The 23,721-nt window shown below is 39.0% G+C and overlaps 1 protein-coding gene and 1 long non-coding RNA gene across 7 annotated transcripts; both read right to left on the minus strand.

The window, feature by feature from the left end:
- Positions 1–881: 881 nt before the first annotated feature.
- LOC138912574 (uncharacterized) lies at positions 882–22,289 on the minus strand. 6 transcript variants are annotated; one of them, XM_070213653.1, is made up of 15 exons: positions 21,742–22,289; positions 17,347–17,774; positions 12,739–13,166; positions 5,636–5,957; positions 5,502–5,576; positions 5,132–5,427; positions 3,949–4,697; positions 3,428–3,889; positions 2,783–3,370; positions 2,653–2,728; positions 2,260–2,586; positions 1,957–2,194; positions 1,579–1,833; positions 1,182–1,517; positions 882–1,094 (listed from the first exon to the last, which is right to left on the minus strand). In XM_070213653.1, exons 1-2 carry the CDS (start codon positions 21,836–21,838, stop codon positions 17,578–17,580), a joined length of 294 nt encoding a protein of 97 aa, XP_070069754.1. In that variant the 5' UTR covers positions 21,839–22,289; the 3' UTR covers positions 882–1,094; positions 1,182–1,517; positions 1,579–1,833; positions 1,957–2,194; positions 2,260–2,586; positions 2,653–2,728; positions 2,783–3,370; positions 3,428–3,889; positions 3,949–4,697; positions 5,132–5,427; positions 5,502–5,576; positions 5,636–5,957; positions 12,739–13,166; positions 17,347–17,577. The 6 variants fall into 6 exon arrangements, with proteins under 6 accessions (XP_070069754.1, XP_070069753.1, XP_070069755.1 ...); XM_070213652.1 differs by lacking the exon at positions 21,742–22,289 and having other exon boundaries at positions 17,347–17,894; XM_070213654.1 differs by lacking the exon at positions 21,742–22,289 and having other exon boundaries at positions 1,178–1,517; positions 17,347–17,894.
- LOC138912575 (uncharacterized) lies at positions 7,832–11,007 on the minus strand. The gene is made up of 3 exons (XR_011418122.1): positions 9,187–11,007; positions 9,016–9,125; positions 7,832–8,955 (listed from the first exon to the last, which is right to left on the minus strand). It is a non-coding gene; the product is annotated as an uncharacterized lncRNA (long non-coding RNA).
- Positions 22,290–23,721: the final 1,432 nt, after the last annotated feature.

Consider the following 23,721-nt stretch of genomic DNA (forward strand, 5'->3'; position numbering starts at 1 on the left):
GACATTGGATGAAAAGAAATTGATAAGAAATCCGGATAGACAAATAATGTCAATTGTAAATTAATTAAGTGCAAATATGTAAAATAATAGGTATAAGTATAGAGTTAAGATTACCTTGTAATATAATTGAACTAGGTAAAGTGCAAAAAAGAGATCAGGAGATCTCCAGTGTCAGAATGGCCGAGTTATAGCAGGCTACATTATAATTACGCATTAAGAATATTGCGCATTATTAAAATTGCGCATTAGGATACACATTTTGGTAATATTGTTGTTGTTTACTTTTAAGTTCCGTTAGAATGTATAAGATAGTTGTCTCTCTCTCATACATGTTAACCAATCTGTCAAAACATATATAGCTATCTCACTCTCTGGAAAAGGAGATGAGAGAGAACAAGAGAACAGGGTTGTTGGAAAGCTGCGATCACGCAGCGGAGTCAGTCAAAAGCGAAACGTGAACGAGAGAACATCAAATAGAAAGACAAATAAAGACAATTAATATCTACACAAGTGTTCTTCTTTCCTCCACAATGGCTTGGGGAATATAGTGCTTACACTATAGTGCCCTGAGATCAGAATAAATTTTGTCTCCCTTCTCTATCCGGCTACGGTCTTTAATACCAGTATAGAGCTTTTTCTCAGTCCCCGTGATAGATGGGGTTATTTAGGTGTTCCCACCTATGATTTCCCCTATCGGTAGTGTCAGTTCCCGACTGATGCAATTTGCCAGCTGCTTTTTTTTCTATTATTTAGGCGCCCTTAAACGTGTGGCTTCGACCCACGCCTGTGAACAAGAGTCTTATGTTCATCCGACTGCTCTAACCGGCCTATTATCAATCTATTACTTTATATCTACACACAAAAAACAATTGATTGGCCAAATAAATACGAATAATTATGTTGATAGTTTTTTCGATGGGTATGAGTGTGCATAAAGGGTAGTACTTCGTACTTCTCTCATGGACTGGTTCCGAGGACGCCAAACCGAGCATGAAAGGATGCACGATCTCCTGCAGCGGGAGCAGCAGCCCGGAAAGGGTGCCGAGGATTACGTCCACGTGATACAGCAGCTGGCCTCTCGCCTGAAAAAACCACTGTCCGAGCGACAGTTGTTAAAAATCGTAAAAAAAGGGTTTGAGAGAAGGTATCGCCAGGTTGGTCTATGCAATGGACCTACTCACGGTGGACGAGCTGCGGGACGAGTGCATCGAGGTCGAACGAAACTTCGGACGACGTGGACGCGCCACGTACGGGCAACAATCGCGTTTTGGTCCCGGCGATAAACCCAGAGTGAGCAAGGCCGTGCTTTCGGAGACGCAGGAAGATCCGAATGGGATGGAGGTGGAGGAGCTGCAAGCGAGGACCAAGAATCCGTTCCGGGCTGGATGCTGGCACTGCGGAGCCCTGGATCATGGGTACCGGCATTGTCCTTCGACGCAGCGCAGCCTCTTTTGCTTTTTATGCGGAAAGCCGGGAAGGATACTGCCAGAGAAGAGTCCCGTGGGGAAGTAAACGTCCTAAGTTCAGATAAATGTTTAAATACTAAGGATAGCTTTAAGTCAATGTTAAAGTACCTACCTTATGAAGAAAGGATGCGTAAATACCTGAAGGTAAAGGAATAGGATATTCGCCGAGCACCGATTGAGCGGGATGAGATTGGTGTCTCGGAAAGTCCAGAAGCCCAGGAGTCGATTCCGGAAGAGACGAGCAAAAAGGCGGGAAGTGGTTGCCGCTGTGACCCGCAGTAGAGCGGGAGACCCTCGACCCTACGCTGAAGTCCGTATCCTGACCAAACAGCTGACAGGGTTGTTGGACACGGGAGCGAGTGTCAGCCTGTTGGGAAAAGGTGGAAGAGAGCTGTTAAAGGTGTTGGAAGTGCCAGTCCAGAAATATCTATCCGTGGTCCGAACGGCTTCTGGAGAGGATCGGTCGATTATAGGCTATGTATTCCCTTACCTAGAGCAGGAGGCCTATTTTGGAGTGGACTTCTGGCAGGCGTTTGGTTTGGCTCCGGCGGTAATAGGCCAAGGCGACCCGAAAAGCGTGAAGAGGGCAGACGAAATCCACGCTAGGGACATGGAGCACTACGCCGAACAGGAGGATGACGACGAGAAAAAGCCGGATCCCGAATCCTGGACCTTATCCGAGGTAGAAGCCCGACAGCTCGCGGAGATGCAAGAGGTAGTGTCGAAACCTGGAAAGAATCGGTTCTGCTTAGACGCACGCAAGTTAAACGATCTGACCATCAAAGACGCTTACCCGCTGCCTAGTATCGACGGAATCCTGTCCAGAATCGATCAGACTTTTTACATTTCCAGTGTAGATTTGAAGTTCGCATTCTGGCAGATCGAGTTGGACCCAAAACGCAAGGAACTGACGGCCTTTACGGTTCCTGGTCGACATCTCTACCCGTTCCGGGTGATGCCCTTCGGACTCTGCAACGCGGCGCAGCGGTTGGTGAGACTCATGGACCGAGTGATCCCAGATGAGATCCGTTTGAACGTCTTTGTGTATCTAGATAATCTGTTGATACTGGCTCCAGATATCCAGACCCATTTCAAATACCTTCGTCTAGTCGCAGAATGCCTGAAAGCAGCGGGTTTAACCATCGGTATGAGCAAGTCCAAGTTTTGCTTCAAGTCATTAACATACCTGTGTTTTATCGTTGGTGGAGGTCGTCTACGGATGGATCCAGGACGAGTAGCCGCAATCAGGAGGATGCCGGAGCCTAAATCAATGAAGGAGGTGAGAGCGTTTCTTGGGACTGCTGAATGATACCGACGCTTCATAAAGAACTTCGCGACGTTGGCCGCCCCGCTCACCGAATCGCTGAAGAAAACTGGAAACTTGAAGTTTTCATTGAGTCCAGAGGCCCAGCTGGCCGTAGAGTCCTTAAAGATGGCGTTAACGACTGCACAAGTCCTGGTGCATGCGGACTTCAAGAGGCGGTTCTTCATTCAGTGCGATGCGTCACACGTCGGAGTAGGGGCTGTGCTTTTCCAGCGAGACGACGACGGACAAGAGCAGCCGATTGCCTTTTTCTCGGACAAGCTGAATAAGCATCAGGTTAACACCACCGTAAACGAGAAAGAGTGTCTTGCAGCACTCATGGCTATTCGCAAACTTAGGCCGTATGTCGAAGGGATGCCATTCACCTGCATCACCGATCATGGCAGCTTGAAGTGGCTCATGTCCACGAAGGATCTGTCGGAACGGTTGGCGAGGTGGTCACTGCAGCTTCAAGGATTCCACTTCAACATCGAGCACAGGAAAGGAAGCGAGAACGTCGTGGCAGAAACCCTTTCACGATGTGTAGAGGAGCTAGTGGTGGATCCGACGGAGGTGTTGGGTTTCGAAACCACCGAGTTCGCTGGAGAAGATTACCTTGAATTAGTGAAGGATGTGGAGAGTAATTTGGAACACCTACCGGACCTGAAGATTGAGGATGGTCTCATCTTCAAGAGAGTTTCTACAGCGAATCTGGACGATGAAGTGGAAGGTTCCGAGTGGAAACTTTGGATCCCACAGAGTCTGACCCACAGCATAATCGAGCGTGCGCATACGGACCCAAAAGGAGCTCATGGCGGAATGGGAAAGACTCTGGAAATCCTCCGACAATTTTACTGGCCAGGCATGGTGCGCCAAATTTCCGGATGCAGGTCGGTATTGGAGAAAGAGTGCAGACGGAACAGAAATATCCGAGATCCAAGAAGGGTCATGCCTGGATTTTCATCGTGGTGGACCATTTCTCCAAATTCGTGTTCCTGAAGGCCATGAAGGAAGCTACCGCCTCGAATGTCGTCGAGTTCCTCATCCACGAGGTATTTGACAAATTTGGCGTCCCAGAAACAATACACTCGGACAATGGTAGTCAATTCACGTCAAAAATCTTCCAAGAGGCGATGGAGAGTTTCGGGATATCGCACCTAAAGACTCCAGTATACTCACCACAGAGCAACGCAGCAGAACGAGTAAATCGAAGCGTGTTGGCAGCAATCCGGAGCTTTTTAGATGGTGATCATCGAGACTGGGACGTGTACCTTCCGGAGATTGAGGGAGCGCTCCGCAACGCGATTCACTCGGCGACAGGGGAAGCGCCGTTCTTCACCGTATTCGGACATCACATGTTTCTGAACGGAGCCAACTATAGGTTAGCGAGGTGTGACCACAAGATGGCAGGAATGAAGACAGCGGATAAACTCCGAGTGATCCAGGAAAAGGTACGAAAGAATCTGGAGACAGCGTACGACCAAAGCCGCCAGCGGTATGACCAACGGGCTCGAGGCCAAGCCAGCTCAGGAGGTGTATCGCCGCAACTTCGTCCTCAGTGACTTTGGCAAGTCGTTTAACGCCAAGTTCGCAAGGAAATTCCTCAAGGCTCGAGTGGTGAAAGCCGTCGGAAACAATGCCTACGAACTGGAAGACCTGCAAGGACGCCATCTCGGAGTTTACCACGCCAAAGATATCCGGGTATGATCTGGGAGAACAAAGTAAGCAACAGCAAAAAATATTGATGTCACCATAATTCCCGGCATGCATGGGCCCAGCGTTGGGCACCGTATGGAACTGCAAAACGGTGTAATCGTCCAGGGAACACCAGGAAAGGATCCAAATGCTCCCAATGATTGGGAGTGGCTTCAAATCCGGTGGCGCGTTTCAAAATCCTTGGGTGGTGTTGCATTTCAAGTTGGAACCGGCTAGAAGGAAATAGAAATCGAGGCAAGGGAGTTATCGATATCGTAGGCAGGGTAACCCCAGAACATAGTGGCGCCCCCTTTTGTTCGTCATTGGGCGATCTAGCTTTTTAAATGAATCCCGATTCGCTCTGAGGATTCTCTTAACTGGGTTTGGATCGTCCAATGACCCACATTTCAGAGCACCAAGTTAGAAAATGGCGAGGCAAGAAAGGTAGGCCAAACTGCAAGTCAGTAGCTGCCATATTGCGGATCCGAATAATCCATTTTAAACCACGCTCGCAAAATAAATTTAGAAAGATATCCGGGGACCCATCAAAAGGGCCCCGGCAACGATTTTTGTGGGAGACAGGGATTTTGGCAGAGGGGAAACCTTTTCTTGGCGAAGGAGCCACCCGCCATAACCTAAGTGGGAAAACCTGGACCCAGGAACCTACCTCCAGAGCGGCGAAACCAACGACAGGCCGGTAATCCCGGCACATCACACCGGCGAGTCCGTTCCGGATCCGTTTGGGAGACCATCCCACGCAGGCGTTGAATTCAGCTTCGCGCTTCCATGCTGCCATTAGCAGATCCGTCCTGCAAGTTCTAGTTAGTCCTGGCCACTGATAAAGGTCCAGCGTCGACCACCTGGCAGCCTTTCTTCGTCGGCAAAGGTCCAGCGGCGACCACCTGGCCGCCTGTCCACGCCGGCAAAATTCCAGCGGCGAACCGCGGTTCAGCAGCTTTCGGTCTGCGCCGACAGCAATTCCGCAGTGAAGCCACCAAACAGTTATTTAAGAAGTTAAATATATATATGTAACTTACCTTTCCATTGTCCATTGATGTGGATTTAAATAAGTCCATACTTTCTCGTCCGTAAAGTCGTGGTCGTGGAAATCCCTGGAAGTGAGGAAACCACATTAGTCGCTAGGCACTTACCTTATTAAATTTGTAAGCACCTCCTTTCTCGTCCCTCGGAGCTCCTCAGGACTAGGCGACCCAAAAAGGTGCAGTTTTCCAAATACCGGCTGCGCGAAGTATTGCTTTCGCGGCGTCTATAGACTTCTGATCTTCACTGGTGCTACCGCTGTGACCCCTTTTTAAATATTCAGCAAGGAAGCCTATGTTACGTCGGCATTTTAGTGCCCCAGTCCTGAGAAGGACTTGGGCCGAGGAAGTTGCGTCCTGAGCACGCTGGCTGCCGGCTAAGCTCGCCGTATTTGGGGTGGATTCTTTGGAAGCCACTTCCCCTCCAACATAATGAGAATAAATTTATCGTGCCTGAAAAATGGATAGAATTCGTAAGGTCCGTTGGTCTTCTGTCTGCACTGCCCCACAAGCTCAGCTGTAGCTTGATCGTAACACGATCGGGCTGTGTTTCGGCCACATTCCCTCCCCTTCACACTTCGTGAGCCAAATGGATCGTCGCGGGCCGCGCAATACGATCCCCTAATGTCGCGGTCGTTAGTCAAAAGTTGTGTCACTGTTCTTGACCCCTTCCTCCATGTTTACCAGCTCCCCCCCTTTTAATCGGTTTCTACGGTTTCTACCAACACATTATGAGATTCAATTCACATTATAAATTTATTGTAAAAAGGTTTTGTGTATGTGTGCATGATGATTGACAAAAATCACTATGGACGGCAGTCCATGTAGTGACGAAGCGCACCAGGAGAGTGTGCAAAGGCGACTACTATTATATAGCCGCAAAATTGAAAATCTGCTGTGATAGTCCGATCGTAATGAGTAATACACCAATCGAAAGGTATTGCGAAAACTAACAGGATTGCTTACCAAGACTTTAAGAAAATCAATTGGCTTGGGAGAGAGAGTAGTGAAAGTGAAAAAGTGAAAATTTCGAATTTTGGAGCTGTTGGGGCGGGTGGGGATAAATGCACCCTCGCAATGTTTTAGTTGTATTCCTTTTGAAAATACCCGTCGAATGAGGGGTCATATGTCAAAATCCGACGCTCCGTTCAAAAGTTATAGCCAAAATAAGATTTTCTTCTTCTTCCCAAAATGAAAATTTAATTCTGTTTGTCAGTTTGTCCAAAACATGTTTTTTAAGTTTTCAAAATTTGATATGACGTTCATCACATCGATATAAAAAACTTTTGTTCTACCACTTTTGGAAAAACTAGCTAGTTTAGCGGGAAAACAGCTATAAATAGCTAAAATTCGGAAAGCCGTAACTTCTATACTACTAAAGCTACAGACTTGTGCTGCATCTCGTTTGAAAGGTATTTTTAAATGCTATATACGCCTTCTATCTGCAATTTGTGTAAATGTAATAGTTAAAAAGATATGAACAAAAGAAAATTTGTATAAACTTTTTTTTTAGCTTTTTTTTAATTTTCTCAAAAACGGCTCTAACGATTTTCCTTACAACTTTAAACTGTATAGCCCTTGAGATTCCTTAAATTTTGGTATATATCATGTTTATGTAAAAAATCGCGTTTAAAAGTTATTTAGAAACGAAAATAGCCACTTTTGCCAGCTCAGAACAACTAACGCTTCCTGAGTGTTTAATTTTGTGCGTGGGTATCCAAACTGTATTTTAGGCTCATAGAATCATTTCAATTGTTTTAAGGAGTTCCATATAGGAATCTTTTGTTTTACGACTTTTGGAAAAAGCCGCTGCTTTAGCGGAAAAAAAGCTAGAAATAGCTAAATTTCGTTAGCTTGTAAGTTCTACACTACTGAAGCTACAGACATGTGCTATACCTCGTTTAAAAGGTATTTTGAAATACTTAAACGGTTTTTAACTTAATTTGTTTAAATACAATGGTTTACAAATTATGATTGACCAATTTAAATTTAAATGTATATACCAGCTCCTATGAGAGCAAATATAAACAAACAAAAACTTCTGATATCAAATAAAAATACCTCTTAACGAGGTAAAAAACTAGTGACGATCGCACCTTCAACATACAAAAGTTCTGATATCAACATTTGTGACGAAAAATTATTACACTCGTCATTAAATACACTTTATAAGATTTTCTCATTCGGCACGCAGCAATAGAAAATGCCTATGAAGGTAAAAAGGCTAAAATAGTATGCTAGGGCGGGCCGAATGAGAAAATATTAGAAAGTGTATTTAATGACGAGTGTAATAATTTTTCGTCACAAATGTTGATATCAGAACTTTTGTATGTTGAAGGTGCGATCGTCACTAGTTTTTTACCTCGTTAAGAGGTGTTTTTATTTGATATATAATAGGTGGAAGTGTGTTGATGATAAAAAAAATATAAAAGAGAGTAAATTAAATATAAAAATGTTTATGAAGACTAATACTAAAAGTGTCAATATAAAGATTATATAAAAGATATGTATAAAATATAAATGTTGGGTTCCTTTCAAATTATGGTGATTATGTAGTGTTTTCTTTTTTTTTTGTTTTTTTTTTTGTTTTATTGTGTGTACTTAGAACAGATTAGTTATTTTTGTTGATCATAAAAATAGTGACATCACCTAGCAAACTGTTGGAATTGATTTCTGAATATACTCGTACATTGGGTACGGCGGCTACTATCATAGCTTTTTCTTGTTTGGTGCAATGAATTAATGGAGAGAAATCTAGACAGAAGGTCTCAAGGTATAAATTCTCTAGTTCTGTTACAGATATCGGTAGATAGACTTTGGATAGCAAATATTTTACTTTAATAGCGAAATGAGGTTCTCTTGTGGTCTATCACTTGCCATTGTTTATAACGTTGGCAGTATTGCCTTCCGCTTTTGAAACTTTGGACCCCATTTTTTTTTATCTTTGGTCCTTAAACGGAATCTCCGTGAAACGCGGAACAAGGATTCATGTTCACTGTGTTGAACTTTCCGTCGAACGGATTATTTTTGTTCTTTGCGCTCGATTGGTATTTTTGCCGGCCGTACCTGCGAATCTGACTGACTTCTTCGTAGAGTCATAGTTCTTTTATACCGTAGTTAGAGCTTTTCTTTTTGCTTCCGGGTTCTTATTTTCGTACCTAAGTGTTCCCATCTAGGTACTCATTTCCCCTTGTTCTAGCTAACTGGCCCGCTTTGGATTTAGCTAGCGTCAGCTTTCGGGTTCATTTCAGTCTCTCGTTGCTTTAACTGACCGATACATTATTCCATTGAATTGCCCAATTGGTGCATTATATTGCATTGTGCAAAGCTGGTCTTTCTTTCTTCTTTCGCAACTTCAGAGATTGTGGCTTCTGCTGTCCCCCTTTTTGCCTCGCTTCCCGCCATAACCGGCGCTCGTAACACCTAGTTAAAGAAACATCAATTTAAGTACCTGCAATGAAAGATATTGTTTGATAATCAGAGAATGGAAATGATTGTGTGAGTCGCTTACCTGTTAGGGGAGATGGACCGGTCGTAGACCGCCTTAAGGTGATTTCGGCCATTGATGATGGGTGGTGCCTCCCTCGCATCCCTTGAGGCACCACAGGAAGGGTGGGTGCGCTGTGGCAGCCACATATAAGCCACTTTTCCGTCAAATTGTCCAAAAATTTGTAAGTCTTACCTTGTTTACGTTTTGTTGTTAGAGATGAGTTGATATATGTACAGTGAGACGTCGATAGTTATCGATAAATAGTGTTGCGGAACTGTGGGACATTGGGGGTACTCCGCCCTGAGAATTCCGGAGCCGGTGCTGTCCCGGGAGATTAAATCTTGGCAGTTCCATAACATCTTCTTTGCACAAAATGCAGCCTGAGACTGTGTGTGTGTTCGCGATGAGCACTGGCTTCAAGTTGCGTGTAAGTAATTGTCTTCCTGAAGTGTCCACCACTCCTGGTAATCGACCAAATCCTTGCAGTAGAGCTCAACCAACGGGAAAAATCGGTGATAGAAGGAGACACGGCTTTACTCTCTGCGCTTTTGAGCCATTCCACCTGTAAATGAGTTGGCAGCTTTGTTAGAAGTTCTTCTAATAGGATTGGGTTATGTAAGTGCTCGTTGTGATTGGACGCTGATAAAAAGTTAACCGCTCCACGAACATTCGTTGAGAAAGTTACAATCTGTTCAGGCTTGTTATATGGCACTTTTTGAAATTCTCGAATTCTTGTTAGTTGAGTGCGAATTGGTAATTCTGGGCGACCGAATCTGAATTCCAGCTCTTCCATGACATTTTGTACGTTGTCGGGGTATATAAGTAGGGATGCCACTGCTTCTTTGGCTTCCCCAACCAAGTTATTGTACTGAAAAAGAGTGGAGTCATCAAAACTTCTTTTAAAAAGCGGCCATTCCTCAGTATTTCCAGAAAACTGGGGTAGATCATGAAGGACTGCGGTGGATCCCTGAGGATTTTGAACAAAGGTTGATCCTGGTTTCTGGTGTCAGCATTGTTTTCTTCACCCGTTTTGTGTTTACTTTCATCGTACTTCTCATCGCGTACATATTCTAACAGCCTCAATTGTCGATCAGATAGAGATTTAATTTCACGTTGATTACTTTTTATTCCTAAATGTGCATTTTTAATATCATGTTTAATACTTTGCATGTCTGTTCGGAGCGCTGGCCACAATTTCTGAGTAGTCGCTCTTACCTCTCTTCTGATGTACAATTTTGTTATTTACATTCTCTGCTACATCTTGATGTGTACTTTCGAGTATAGTCTCGTCCAAATTTTCCTGATCATATTCAGCAGAATCTTGCTTATCGGAGGAACTCATCTTTTGGCTTCTTAAATTGTATTTTCTCATTTACCGTATTACGACCAGTGTTGGGAAAGGTACTGTGTTTTTTTTTACCTAGGTAAGGTAAAAGGTATTGGGCAAAAAAAATACCTAGGTAAGGTAAAGGTAGTTTATTTTCCCAGTACCTCGGTAAAGGTAAAAAGTAAATATATTGTTTTTTTTTTATTTTTTATAATTTTTTTGTTTTGTTCAATGTAATTATTTAAACTTAAAATAAGACTAGTTTTCAGTTTTTAGTCGTCTTAATCAAACAATATCTTTTCATTTCATTTAAATTTAAATGCTTTAATTTTGTGCATATATTTATAAAACACGCGGCATGAATAATTGTATGCACGTATCACTTCATTAATGTATTTATGAAACCCTCATGTACATATTTGGCGCGCAAAAATTCCGTATGTAGAAACATTGACTATATATTGTGCATATGTATATGCCGTTTGTTTACGTACATACGGCATTTTTGCGCGCCAAATACACTTTGGTTTCATAAATAAATTGATGTAGTGATGGGAACATACATACGTGCACAAAATGATATAAAATAAAACCGCGATTAGTTTTCATTCTCAAATATGTACATATGTAAGTAATGTGTATGTGTACATATCTCACACATAAAAAAAGGCATAGGCTGTGTGTGCAGATTTCCTGTCGATTTATCATCGAATTTTATTATTTTATTAACACACAACACGCACTTGCCGTCCGGGTTAAAAAATTTGCCATTTAATATTGTTGGCAACACTTTCTCGTTTAAATTTTCTTTTTCGGCCATGTCTGTCGCGCAAAGTCAAATTGTTTTGTGCATTTGAGAAAATTGCAATGCAAAGGTAACTTTACAAAACAAACATGAGAACGGCTAATTTCCAATGACTTTTAATGCTGCGTTCTATTACAATTACGACTATTACAATTTCGAAACGAAATGATACAATGACGTGTAGATGTGGTGGATTTAGCTTATTTCAGTGTCGCAGTCAGATGTGGCTAGTTTAAATCAGAGCAATGTTTAATACCTATGTAAGTACCTTAATAATTCCAAAGGTATATAAAAATTTGTAGCTAGGTAAGGTAAAAGGTACCCAATTATTTTTATACCTAAGTAAGGTAAAAGGTACCACTAAATTGTACCTAGGTACGTACCTAGGTAAAAGTATCTAGGTATGTCCCAACACTGATCCTTGTTTGATGTTTTTTTCTTCAAAGTGTTTATTTTCGTTTGGAATAGTATACGCTAGTTTCAGCAAGATCTTTTTATACCCTTGCAGAGGGTATTATAATTTCAGTCAGATGTTTGCAACGCAGCGAAGGAGACGTTTCCGACCACATAAAGTATATATATTCTTGATCAGCATCAATAGCCGAGTCTATCCATGTCCGTCTGTCCGTTTTTATGCGAACTAGTCTCTCAGTTGTAAAGCTATCGCGATGAAACTTTCCCGAAAGTCTTCTTTCTATTGCAGGTAGCGAGCCGGATCGGACCACTATATCTTAAGGCTCCCATAGGAATATTTAAACAAATATAAGAAAATTTATTAGGCCTTTTGATTTTTGACAACTTAAAAACAAAATTTAAATAGGCACGCTGAATCTGGAATCCCTGGAACTGCACCTAGTGAGCATTTAACTATAGGTATTTCCTTTATCTGCAAGGGTATATAAGCTTCGGCTGGCCGAAGCTAGCTTCCTTTCTTGTTTTAGAATCATCCGAAAAAGAAGTCACCCCAATCATGAAGTTTGTTGCCATGAAAAACTTTGTATTTGGTACTGTTGTAAAAAACATTAAATATACTCTGGAAGAGCAGTGAGAGATTGGCAAAAAGTTGCGAAGTTTTACTACTAGGCTTATAGTAAAGTTGAAAGATTGTTAAAGAAATAAGGATTTTTCCGAAACCAAAAACCAGGAATGGCTAGATACGCCGCTGGTATTAATAGAAAGCTCATCTTCAAAAAATTTCGGACGTCCATAAAAAGATTTTGCGGATTATTGCAAAAAAACCCAAGTCAACCAATTGTCAGAAATAACTAAAGATGTCCCACCAGATACATTGTTAGTAGCTGCAAGCTGCAGCTTGTATACAGCTGAAAAACGCAGTGCTTCACAAATTGTTTCAATGATAAATGCCGACGAAGAGTTTAGTGGTAATATACTGAAAACTATGACTTCCCCACAGCATCTACCGTAAAAATTTTCTGATGAAAAAGCACTGACCCTATTTGTAGATGATGGACATACCGAGTACACATGGCATTTGTCAAAAAAAGCCGCCAAAGGACAAAACGGCTCAGAATTCTTCCTATATTACGTTACCCCCTAATATTTAACACTTTTTTTTAGGCCCATGCAAATCGACCCAGTCTAATGTACATACCTTTGAATATTTGGAAAAAGGCTTCACCTCTTATCCGCTTGAGAATCACGTCCATCACCATCAACGTTGAAGGACTGATCGGTATTACAGCCATCATAGTCGGAATGGTGGGTATTACAGCCAACCTTGATGTTCTGCAGACTTAGCCGTATGTTGCCTTTAAGGACCTCAGCTACCTGTTTCTCAATTTGGTGAGTTGATTGGTCTCGAACGTCAACGTAGCGTTCTTGCTCATGGCTGGTTTTCACTGTTGTATATCCTGGACATTGACTTTATATGTGTCCTTGTAGCTATTGAGTCAGCAGCTCCTTGTTGAGATATACTGCGCCTATCCATCTGTCTCGCTTTTCTCCCGCGATGCTTCCCTCGTTGACGCAACATTTCTCGATTCCTAATGCTTCGCGGTCTCCTGTTGTTAGTCTTGGTCACTGTAAGGATTTGGTATTTCATTTAAGAAAAAGATGTATTATTATTTGGTATTTAATGTCTTTGCTAATTGTGTGTATTTTGTTGTTGTGAAATGACAATTTACTTAGTAGAATTGACAATTTTGCTAGTTGGGGCCTGTTTGACAATTATTCAGTGTTGGGACTTACCTAGATACTTTTACCTAGGTACGTACCTAGGTACAATTTAGTGGTACCTTTTACCTTACCTAGGTATAAAAATAATTGAGTACCTTTTACCTTACCTAGCTACAGATTTTTATATACCTTTGGAATTATGAAGGTACTTACATAGGTATTAAACATTGCTCTGATTTAAAATAGTCAAATCTGACTGCGACACTGTAGTATCGTTTCATTGTATCGTTTCGTTTCGAAATTGTAATAGTCGGAACGCAGCATTAAAAGTCATTGGAATTCAGCCGTTCTATGGTTTGTTTTGTGAAGTTAAAACTAATCGGAGTTTTATTTTATATAATTTTGTGCACGTATGTATGTTCCCATCACTACATCAATTTATTTATGAAACCAAAGTGTATTTGGCGCGCAAAAATGCCGTATGTACGTAAACAAACGGCATATACATATACATAGTCAATGTTTCTACATACGGAATTTTTGCGCGCCAAATATGTACATGAGGGTTTCATAAATATATTAATGGAGTGATACGTGCATACAATTATTCATGCCGCGTGTTTTAAAAATATATACACAAAATTATTTAAGCTTATATTTATAAATAATTGGATTTAATTTCAACAACTTTAGAGGGTTCATCCAAGCAGTTACACGGACTACGAGGCCATGAAAGCTAAGAAAGCTAAGACAAATATGGAACTTTGTAAGGAAAATTAAAAATCGTTTTTTCGGTTCCTTGAGCTCAGCTTTGTGTGTGTTCGCGATGAGCACTGGCTTCAAGTTGCGTGTAAGTAATTGTCTTCCTGAAGTGTCCACCACTCCTGGTAATCGACCAAATCCTTGCAGTAGAGCTCAACCAACGGGAAAAATCGGTGATAGAAGGAGACACGGCTTTACTCTCTGCGCTTTTGAGCCATTCCACCTGTAAATGAGTTGGCAGCTTTGTTAGAAGTTCTTCTAATAGGATTGGGTTATGTAAGTGCTCGTTGTGATTGGACGCTGATAAAAAGTTAACCGCTCCACGAACATTCGTTGAGAAAGTTACAATCTGTTCAGGCTTGTTATATGGCACTTTTTGAAATTCTCGAATTCTTGTTAGTTGAGTGCGAATTGGTAATTCTGGGCGACCGAATCTGAATTCCAGCTCTTCCATGACATTTTGTACGTTGTCGGGGTATATAAGTAGGGATGCCACTGCTTCTTTGGCTTCCCCAACCAAGTTATTGTACTGAAAAAGAGTGGAGTCATCAAATCTTATTTTAAAAAGCGGCCATTCCTCAGTATTTCCAGAAAACTGGGGTAGATCATGAAGGACTGCGGTGGATCCCTGAGGATTTTGAACAAAGGTTGATCCTGGTTTCTGGTGTCAGCATTGTTTTCTTCACCCGTTTTGTGTTTACTTTCATCGTACTTCTCATCGCGTACATATTCTAACAGCCTCAATTGTCGATCAGATAGAGATTTAATTTCACGTTGATTACTTTTTATTCCTAAATGTGCATTTTTAATATCATGTTTAATACTTTGCATGTCTGTTCGGAGCGCTGGCCACAATTTCTGAGTAGTCGCTCTTACCTCTCTTCTGATGTACAATTTTGTTATTTACATTCTCTGCTACATCTTGATGTGTACTTTCGAGTATAGTCTCGTCCAAATTTTCCTGATCATATTCAGCAGAATCTTGCTTATCGGAGGAACTCATCTTTTGGCTTCTTAAATTGTATTTTCTCATTTACCGTATTACGACCAGTGTTGGGAAAGGTACTGTGTTTTTTTTTACCTAGGTAAGGTAAAAGGTATTGGGCAAAAAAAATACCTAGGTAAGGTAAAGGTAGTTTATTTTCCCAGTACCTAGGTAAAGGTAAAAAGTAAATATATTGTTTTTTTTATTTTTTATAATTTTTTTGTTTTGTTCAATGTAATGATTTAAACTTAAAATAAGACTAGTTTTCAGTTTTTAGTCGTCTTAATCAAACAATATCTTTTCATTTCATTTAAATTTAAATGCTTTAATTTTGTGCATATATTTATAAAACACGCGGCATGAATAATTGTATGCACGTATCACTTCATTAATGTATTTATGAAACCCTCATGTACATATTTGGCGCGCAAAAATTCCGTATGTAGAAACATTGACTATATATTGTGCATATGTATATGCCGTTTGTTTACGTACATACGGCATTTTTGCGCGCCAAATACACTTTGGTTTCATAAATAAATTGATGTAGTGATGGGAACATACATACGTGCACAAAATGATATAAAATAAAACAGCGATTAGTTTTCATTCTCAAATATGTACATATGTAAGTAATGTGTATGTGTACATATCTCACACATAAAAAAAGGCATAGGCTGTGTGTGCAGATTTAATATTGTTGGCAACACTTTCTCGTTTAAATTTTCTTTTTCGGCCATGTCTGTCGCGCAAAGTCAAATTGTTTTGTGCATTTGAGAAAATTGCAATGCAAAGGTAACTTTACAAAACAAACATGAGAACGGCTAATTTCCAATGACTTTTAATGCTGCGTTCTATTACAATTACGACTATTACAATTTCGAAACGAAATGATAAAATGACGTGTAGATGTGGTGGATTTAGCTTATTTCAGTGTCGCAGTCAGATGTGGCTAGTTTAAATCAGAGCAATGTTTAATACCTATGTAAGTACCTTAATAATTCCAAAGGTATATAAAAATTTGTAGCTAGGTAAGGTAAAAGGTACCCAATTATTTTTATACCTAAGTAAGGTAAAAGGTACCACTAAATTGTACCTAGGTACGTACCTAGGTAAAAGTATCTAGGTATGTCCCAACACTGATCCTTGTTTGATGTTTTTTTCTTCAAAGTGTTTATTTTCGTTTGGAATAGTATACGCTAGTTTCAGCAAGATCTTTTTATACCCTTGCAGAGGGTATTATAATTTCAGTCAGATGTTTGCAACGCAGCGAAGGAGACGTTTCCGACCACATAAAGTATATATATTCTTGATCAGCATCAATAGCCGAGTCTATCCATGTCCGTCTGTCCGTTTTTATGCGAACTAGTCTCTCAGTTGTAAAGCTATCGCGATGAAACTTTCCCGAAAGTCTTCTTTCTATTGCAGGTAGCGAGCCGGATCGGACCACTATATCTTAAGGCTCCCATAGGAATATTCAAACAAATATAAGAAAATTTATTAGGCGTTTTGATTTTTGACAACTTAAAAACAAAATTTAAATAGGCACGCTGAATCTGGAATCCCTGGAACTGCACCTAGTGAGCATTTAACTATAGGTATTTCCTTTATCTGCAAGGGTATATAAGCTTCGGCTGGCCGAAGCTAGCTTCCTTTCTTGTTTTAGAATCATCCGAAAAAGAAGTCACCCCAATCATGAAGTTTGTTGCCATGAAAAACTTTGTATTTGGTACTGTTGTAAAAAACATTAAATATACTCTGGAAGAGCAGTGAGAGATTGGCAAAAAGTTGCGAAGTTTTACTACTAGGCTTATAGTAAAGTTGAAAGATTGTTAAAGAAATAAGGATTTTTCCGAAACCAAAAACCAGGAATGGCTAGATACGCCGCTGGTATTAATAGAAAGCTCATCTTCAAAAAAATTCGGACGTCCATAAAAAGATTTTGCGGATTATTGCAAAAAAACCCAAGTCAACCAATTGTCAGAAATAACTAAAGATGTCCCACCAGATACATTGTTAGTAGCTGCAAGCTGCAGCTTGTATACAGCTGAAAAACGCAGTGCTTCACAAATTGTTTCAATGATAAATGCCGACGAAGAGTTTAGTGGTAATATACTGAAAACTATGACTTCCCCACAGCATCTACCGTAAAAATTTTCTGATGAAAAAGCACTGACCCTATTTGTAGATGATGGACATACCGAGTACACATGGCATTTGTCAAAAAAAGCCGCCAAAGGACAAAACGGCTCAGAATTCTTCCTATATTACGTTACCCCCTAAGATTTAACACTTTTTTTTAGGCCCATACAAATCGACCCAGTCTAATGTACATACCTTTGAATATTTGGAAAAAGGCTTCACCTCTTATCCGCTTGAGAATCACGTCCATCACCATCAACGTTGAAGGACTGATCGGTATTACAGCCATCATAGTCGGAATGGTGGGTATTACAGCCAACCTTGATGTTCTGCAGACTTAGCCGTATGTTGCCTTTAAGGACCTCAGCTACCTGTTTCTCAATTTGGTGAGTTGATTGGTCTCGAACGTCAACGTAGCGTTCTTGCTCATGACTGGTTTTCACTGTTGTATATCCTGGACATTGACTTTATATGTGTCCTTGTAGCTATTGAGTCAGCAGCTCCTTGTTGAGATATACTGCGCCTATCCATCTGTCTCGCTTTTCTCCCGCGATGCTTCCCTCGTTGACGCAACATTTCTCGATTCCTAATGCTTCGCGGTCTCCTGTTGTTAGTCTTGGTCACTGTAAGGATTTGGTATTTCATTTAAGAAAAAGATGTATTATTATTTGGTATTTAATGTCTTTGCTAATTGTGTGTATTTTGTTGTTGTGAAATGACAATTTACTTAGTAGAATTGACAATTTTGCTAGTTGGGGCCTGTTTGACAATTATTCAGTGTTGGGACTTACCTAGATACTTTTACCTAGGTACGTACCTAGGTACAATTTAGTGGTACCTTTTACCTTACCTAGGTATAAAAATAATTGAGTACCTTTTACCTTACCTAGCTACAGATTTTTATATACCTTTGGAATTATGAAGGTACTTACATAGGTATTAAACATTGCTCTGATTTAAAATAGCCAAATCTGACTGCGACACTGTAGTATCTGTAGTAACGCAGCATTAAAAGTCATTGGAATTCAGCCGTTCTATGGTTTGTTTTGTGAAGTTAAAACTAATCGCAGTTTTATTTTATATAATTTTGTGCACGTATGTATGTTCCCATCACTACATCAATTTATTTATGAAACCAAAGTGTATTTGGCGCGCAAAAATGCCGTATGTACGTAAACAAACGGCATATACATATGCACAATATATAGTCAATGTTTCTACATACGGAATTTTTGCGCGCCAAATATGTACATGAGGGTTTCATAAATATATTAATGGAGTGATACGTGCATACAATTATTCATGCCGCGTGTTTTAAAAATATATACACAAAATTATTTAAGCTTATATTTATAAATAATTGGATTTAATTTCAACAACTTTAGAGGGTTCATCCAAGCAGTTACACGGACTACGAGGCCATGAAAGCTAAGAAAGCTAAGACAAATATGGAACTTTGTAAGGAAAATTAAAAATCGTTTTTTCGGTTCCTTGAGCTCAGCTTTGTGTGTGTTCGCGATGAGCACTGGCTTTAAGTTGCGTGTAAGTAATTGTCTTCCTGAAGTGTCCACCACTCCTGGTAATCGACCAAATCCTTGCAGTAGAGCTCAACCAACGGGAAAAATCGGTGATAGAAGGAGACACGGCTTTACTCTCTGCGCTTTTGAGCCATTCCACCTGTAAATGAGTTGGCAGCTTTGTTAGAAGTTCTTCTCATAGGATTGGGTTATGTAAGTGCTCGTTGTGATTGGACGCTGATAAAAAGTTAACCGCTCCACGAACATTCGTTGAGAAAGTTACAATCTGTTCAGGATTTTGAACAAAGGTTGATCCTGGTTTCTGGTGTCAGCATTGTTTTCTTCACCCGTTTTGTGTTTACTTTCATCGTACTTCTCATCGCGTACATATTCTAACAGCCTCAATTGTCGATCAGATAGAGATTTAATTTCACGTTGATTACTTTTTATTCCTAAATGTGCATTTTTAATATCATGTTTAATACTTTGCATGTCTGTTCGGAGCGCTGGCCACAATTTCTGAGTAGTCGCTCTTACCTCTCTTCTGATGTACAATTTTGTTATTTACATTCTCTGCTACATCTTGATGTGTACTTTCGAGTATAGTCTCGTCCAAATTTTCCTGATCATATTCAGCAGAATCTTGCTTATCGGAGGAACTCATCTTTTGGCTTCTTAAATTGTATTTTCTCATTTACCGTATTACGACCAGTGTTGGGAAAGGTACTGTGTTTTTTTTACCTAGGTAAGGTAAAAGGTATTGGGCAAAAAAAATACCTAGGTAAGGTAAAGGTAGTTTATTTTCCCAGTACCTAGGTAAAGGTAAAAAGTAAATATATTGTTTTTTTTTATTTTTTATAATTTTTTGTTTTGTTCAATGTAATTATTTAAACTTAAAATAAGACTAGTTTTCAGTTTTTAGTCGTCTTAATCAAACAATATCTTTTCATTTCATTTAAATTTAAATGCTTTAATTTTGTGCATATATTTATAAAACACGCGGCATGAATAATTGTATGCACGTATCACTTCATTAATGTATTTATGAAACCCTCATGTACATATTTGGCGCGCAAAAATTCCGTATGTAGAAACATTGACTATATATTGTGCATATGTATATGCCGTTTGTTTACGTACATACGGCATTTTTGCGCGCCAAATACACTTTGGTTTCATAAATAAATTGATGTAGTGATGGGAACATACATACGTGCACAAAATGATATAAAATAAAACCGCGATTAGTTTTCATTCTCAAATATGTACATATGTAAGTAATGTGTATGTGTACATATCTCACACATAAAAAAAGGCATAGGCTGTGTGTGCAGATTTCCTGTCGATTTATCATCGAATTTTATTATTTTATTAACACACAACACGCACTTGCCGTCCGGGTTAAAAAATTTGCCATTTAATATTGTTGGCAACACTTTCTCGTTTAAATTTTCTTTTTCGGCCATGTCTGTCGCGCAAAGTCAAATTGTTTTGTGCATTTGAGAAAATTGCAATGCAAAGGTAACTTTACAAAACAAACATGAGAACGGCTAATTTCCAATGACTTTTAATGCTGCGTTCTATTACAATTACGACTATTACAATTTCGAAACGAAATGATACAATGACGTGTAGATGTGGTGGATTTAGCTTATTTCAGTGTCGCAGTCAGATGTGGCTAGTTTAAATCAGAGCAATGTTTAATACCTATGTAAGTACCTTAATAATTCCAAAGGTATATAAAAATTTGTAGCTAGGTAAGGTAAAAGGTACCCAATTATTTTTATACCTAAGTAAGGTAAAAGGTACCACTAAATTGTACCTAGGTACGTACCTAGGTAAAAGTATCTAGGTATGTCCCAACACTGATCCTTGTTTGATGTTTTTTTCTTCAAAGTGTTTATTTTCGTTTGGAATAGTATACGCTAGTTTCAGCAAGATCTTTTTATACCCTTGCAGAGGGTATTATAATTTCAGTCAGATGTTTGCAACGCAGCGAAGGAGACGTTTCCGACCACATAAAGTATATATATTCTTGATCAGCATCAATAGCCGAGTCTGTCCATGTCCGTCTGTCCGTTTTTATGCGAACTAGTCTCTCAGTTGTAAAGCTATCGCGATGAAACTTTCCCGAAAGTCTTCTTTCTATTGCAGGTAGCGAGCCGGATCGGACCACTATATCTTAAGGCTCCCATAGGAATATTCAAACAAATATAAGAAAATTTATTAGGCGTTTTTATTTTTGACAACTTAAAAACAAAATTTAAATAGGCACGCTGAATCTGGAATCCCTGGAACTGCACCTAGTGAGCATTTAACTATAGGTATTTCCTTTATCTGCAAGGGTATATAAGCTTCGGCTGGCCGAAGCTAGCTTCCTTTCTTGTTTTAGAATCATCCGAAAAAGAAGTCACCCCAATCATGAAGTTTGTTGCCATGAAAAACTTTGTATTTGGTACTGTTGTAAAAAACATTAAATATACTCTGGAAGAGCAGTGAGAGATTGGCAAAAAGTTGCGAAGTTTTACTACTAGGCTTATAGTAAAGTTGAAAGATTGTTAAAGAAATAAGGATTTTTCCGAAACCAAAAACCAGGAATGGCTAGATACGCCGCTGGTATTAATAGAAAGCTCATCTTCAAAAAATTTCGGACGTCCATAAAAAGATTTTGCGGATTATTGCAAAAAAACCCAAGTCAACCCAAGACAATTGGTTGTCAGAAATAACTAAAGATGTCCCACCAGATACATTGTTAGTAGCTGCAAGCTGCAGCTTGTATACAGCTGAAAAACGCAGTGCTTCACAAATTGTTTCAATGATAAATGCCGACGAAGAGTTTAGTGGTAATATACTGAAAACTATGACTTCCCCACAGCATCTACCGTAAATATTTTCTGATGAAAAAGCACTGACCCTATTTGTAGATGATGGACATACCGAGTACACATGGCATTTGTCAAAAAAAGCCGCCAAAGGACAAAACGGCTCAGAATTCTTCCTATATTACGTTACCCCCTAAGATTTAACACTTTTTTTTAGGCCCATACAAATCGACCCAGTCTAATGTACATACCTTTGAATATTTGGAAAAAGGCTTCACCTCTTATCCGCTTGAGAATCACGTCCATCACCATCAACGTTGAAGGACTGATCGGTATTACAGCCATCATAGTCGGAATGGTGGGTATTACAGCCAACCTTGATGTTCTGCAGACTTAGCCTTATGTTGCCTTTAAGGACCTCAGCTACCTGTTTCTCAATTTGGTGAGTTGATTGGTCTCGAACGTCAACGTAGCGTTCTTGCTCATGGCTGGTTTTCACTGTTGTATATCCTGGACATTGACTTTATATGTGTCCTTGTAGCTATTGAGTCAGCAGCTCCTTGTTGAGATATACTGCGCCTATCCATCTGTCTCGCTTTTCTCCCGCGATGCTTCCCTCGTTGACGCAACATTTCTCGATTCCTAATGCTTCGCGGTCTCCTGTTGTTAGTCTTGGTCACTGTAAGGATTTGGTATTTCATTTAAGAAAAAGATGTATTATTATTTGGTATTTAATGTCTTTGCTAATTGTGTGTATTTTGTTGTTGTGAAATGACAATTTACTTAGTAGAATTGACAATTTTGCTAGTTGGGGCCTGTTTGACAATTATTCAGTGTTGGGACTTACCTAGATACTTTTACCTAGGTACGTACCTAGGTACAATTTAGTGGTACCTTTTACCTTACCTAGGTATAAAAATAATTGAGTACCTTTTACCTTACCTAGCTACAGATTTTTATATACCTTTGGAATTATGAAGGTACTTACATAGGTATTAAACATTGCTCTGATTTAAAATAGTCAAATCTGACTGCGACACTGTAGTATCGTTTCATTGTATCGTTTCGTTTCGAAATTGTAATAGTCGGAACGCAGCATTAAAAGTCATTGGAATTCAGCCGTTCTATGGTTTGTTTTGTGAAGTTAAAACTAATCGCAGTTTTATTTTATATAATTTTGTGCACGTATGTATGTTCCCATCACTACATCAATTTATTTATGAAACCAAAGTGTATTTGGCGCGCAAAAATGCCGTATGTACGTAAACAAACGGCATATGGGCGGTTCTTTTACAAACCGAACACCTTTTATTGGCTCACATTTTTGATTTGCCTGAAACTTTTTTTACACGTACTATTCGGAAAATAAGTAAACACGTGTATCAGGATTTAACCGAAAAAAATTATTTTCCTAGTTAGAATTTTTTTAAGTGTGCCAAAAATTGTCAAATTTGAAAAAGTACCCTCTCATTGAAAATCTGTATCTCCGGTTATATGAATCCAATTGACTTCATGTCTTTTGCATTAATTCCTCTAAAACCTCTCCTTTCAAAATAAAATTTCTTAAAAAAAAATTTTTTTTAATTTCTTAAAAATAAAAACAAATTAAGATTTAAAAAAATTTTTTAACTATTGCCCCCACAAAAAAAAAATTTTTTTTTTATTTTAATACTTGCGCCATATTGTTAGTTACAATCGGTTTTTGTAAAAAGTTGGAGCCACTTTTAGTTTTTAAAATATCGAATTTGTTTTAGCAAGGCCTCGGCTTTTTTCTATGAAAAAACGTCGCAGCAAGTAGATCTACTCTCTCACTCTTATCGGATCCTAATGGAATTTATGTTTTCTCATTGTTTACTAGTCCTTTAACAATTGTTAATGATTAAAAGTTAAGTTTTAAGTTTTTTGACAATTTCTGAATGACAAAAAGTAAAAAGTCATTTTTTAATCAATTAAAAACTTACAACTATTTATTTAACCGTCTATTTAATAAACAATAATTTTAAATTTATTTTATTTATTATTTTTTTATATTATGTAATTTATTAAACATTTTTAAATATTTATTTTTAAATTAAAAAAAAAAATTAATAAAATTTTATAATTTTTTATTTTTATTAAATAAATTTTTTTAAAAACTTAAAAAAAAATATTTAAAAATGTTTAATAAACTACATAATATAAAAAAATAATAAATAAAATAAATTTAAAATTATTGTTTATTAAATAGACGG

Source organism: Drosophila takahashii, chromosome 2R, assembly GCF_030179915.1.
Source record: "Drosophila takahashii strain IR98-3 E-12201 chromosome 2R, DtakHiC1v2, whole genome shotgun sequence".
Taxonomy (NCBI): Eukaryota; Metazoa; Arthropoda; class Insecta; order Diptera; family Drosophilidae; genus Drosophila; species Drosophila takahashii.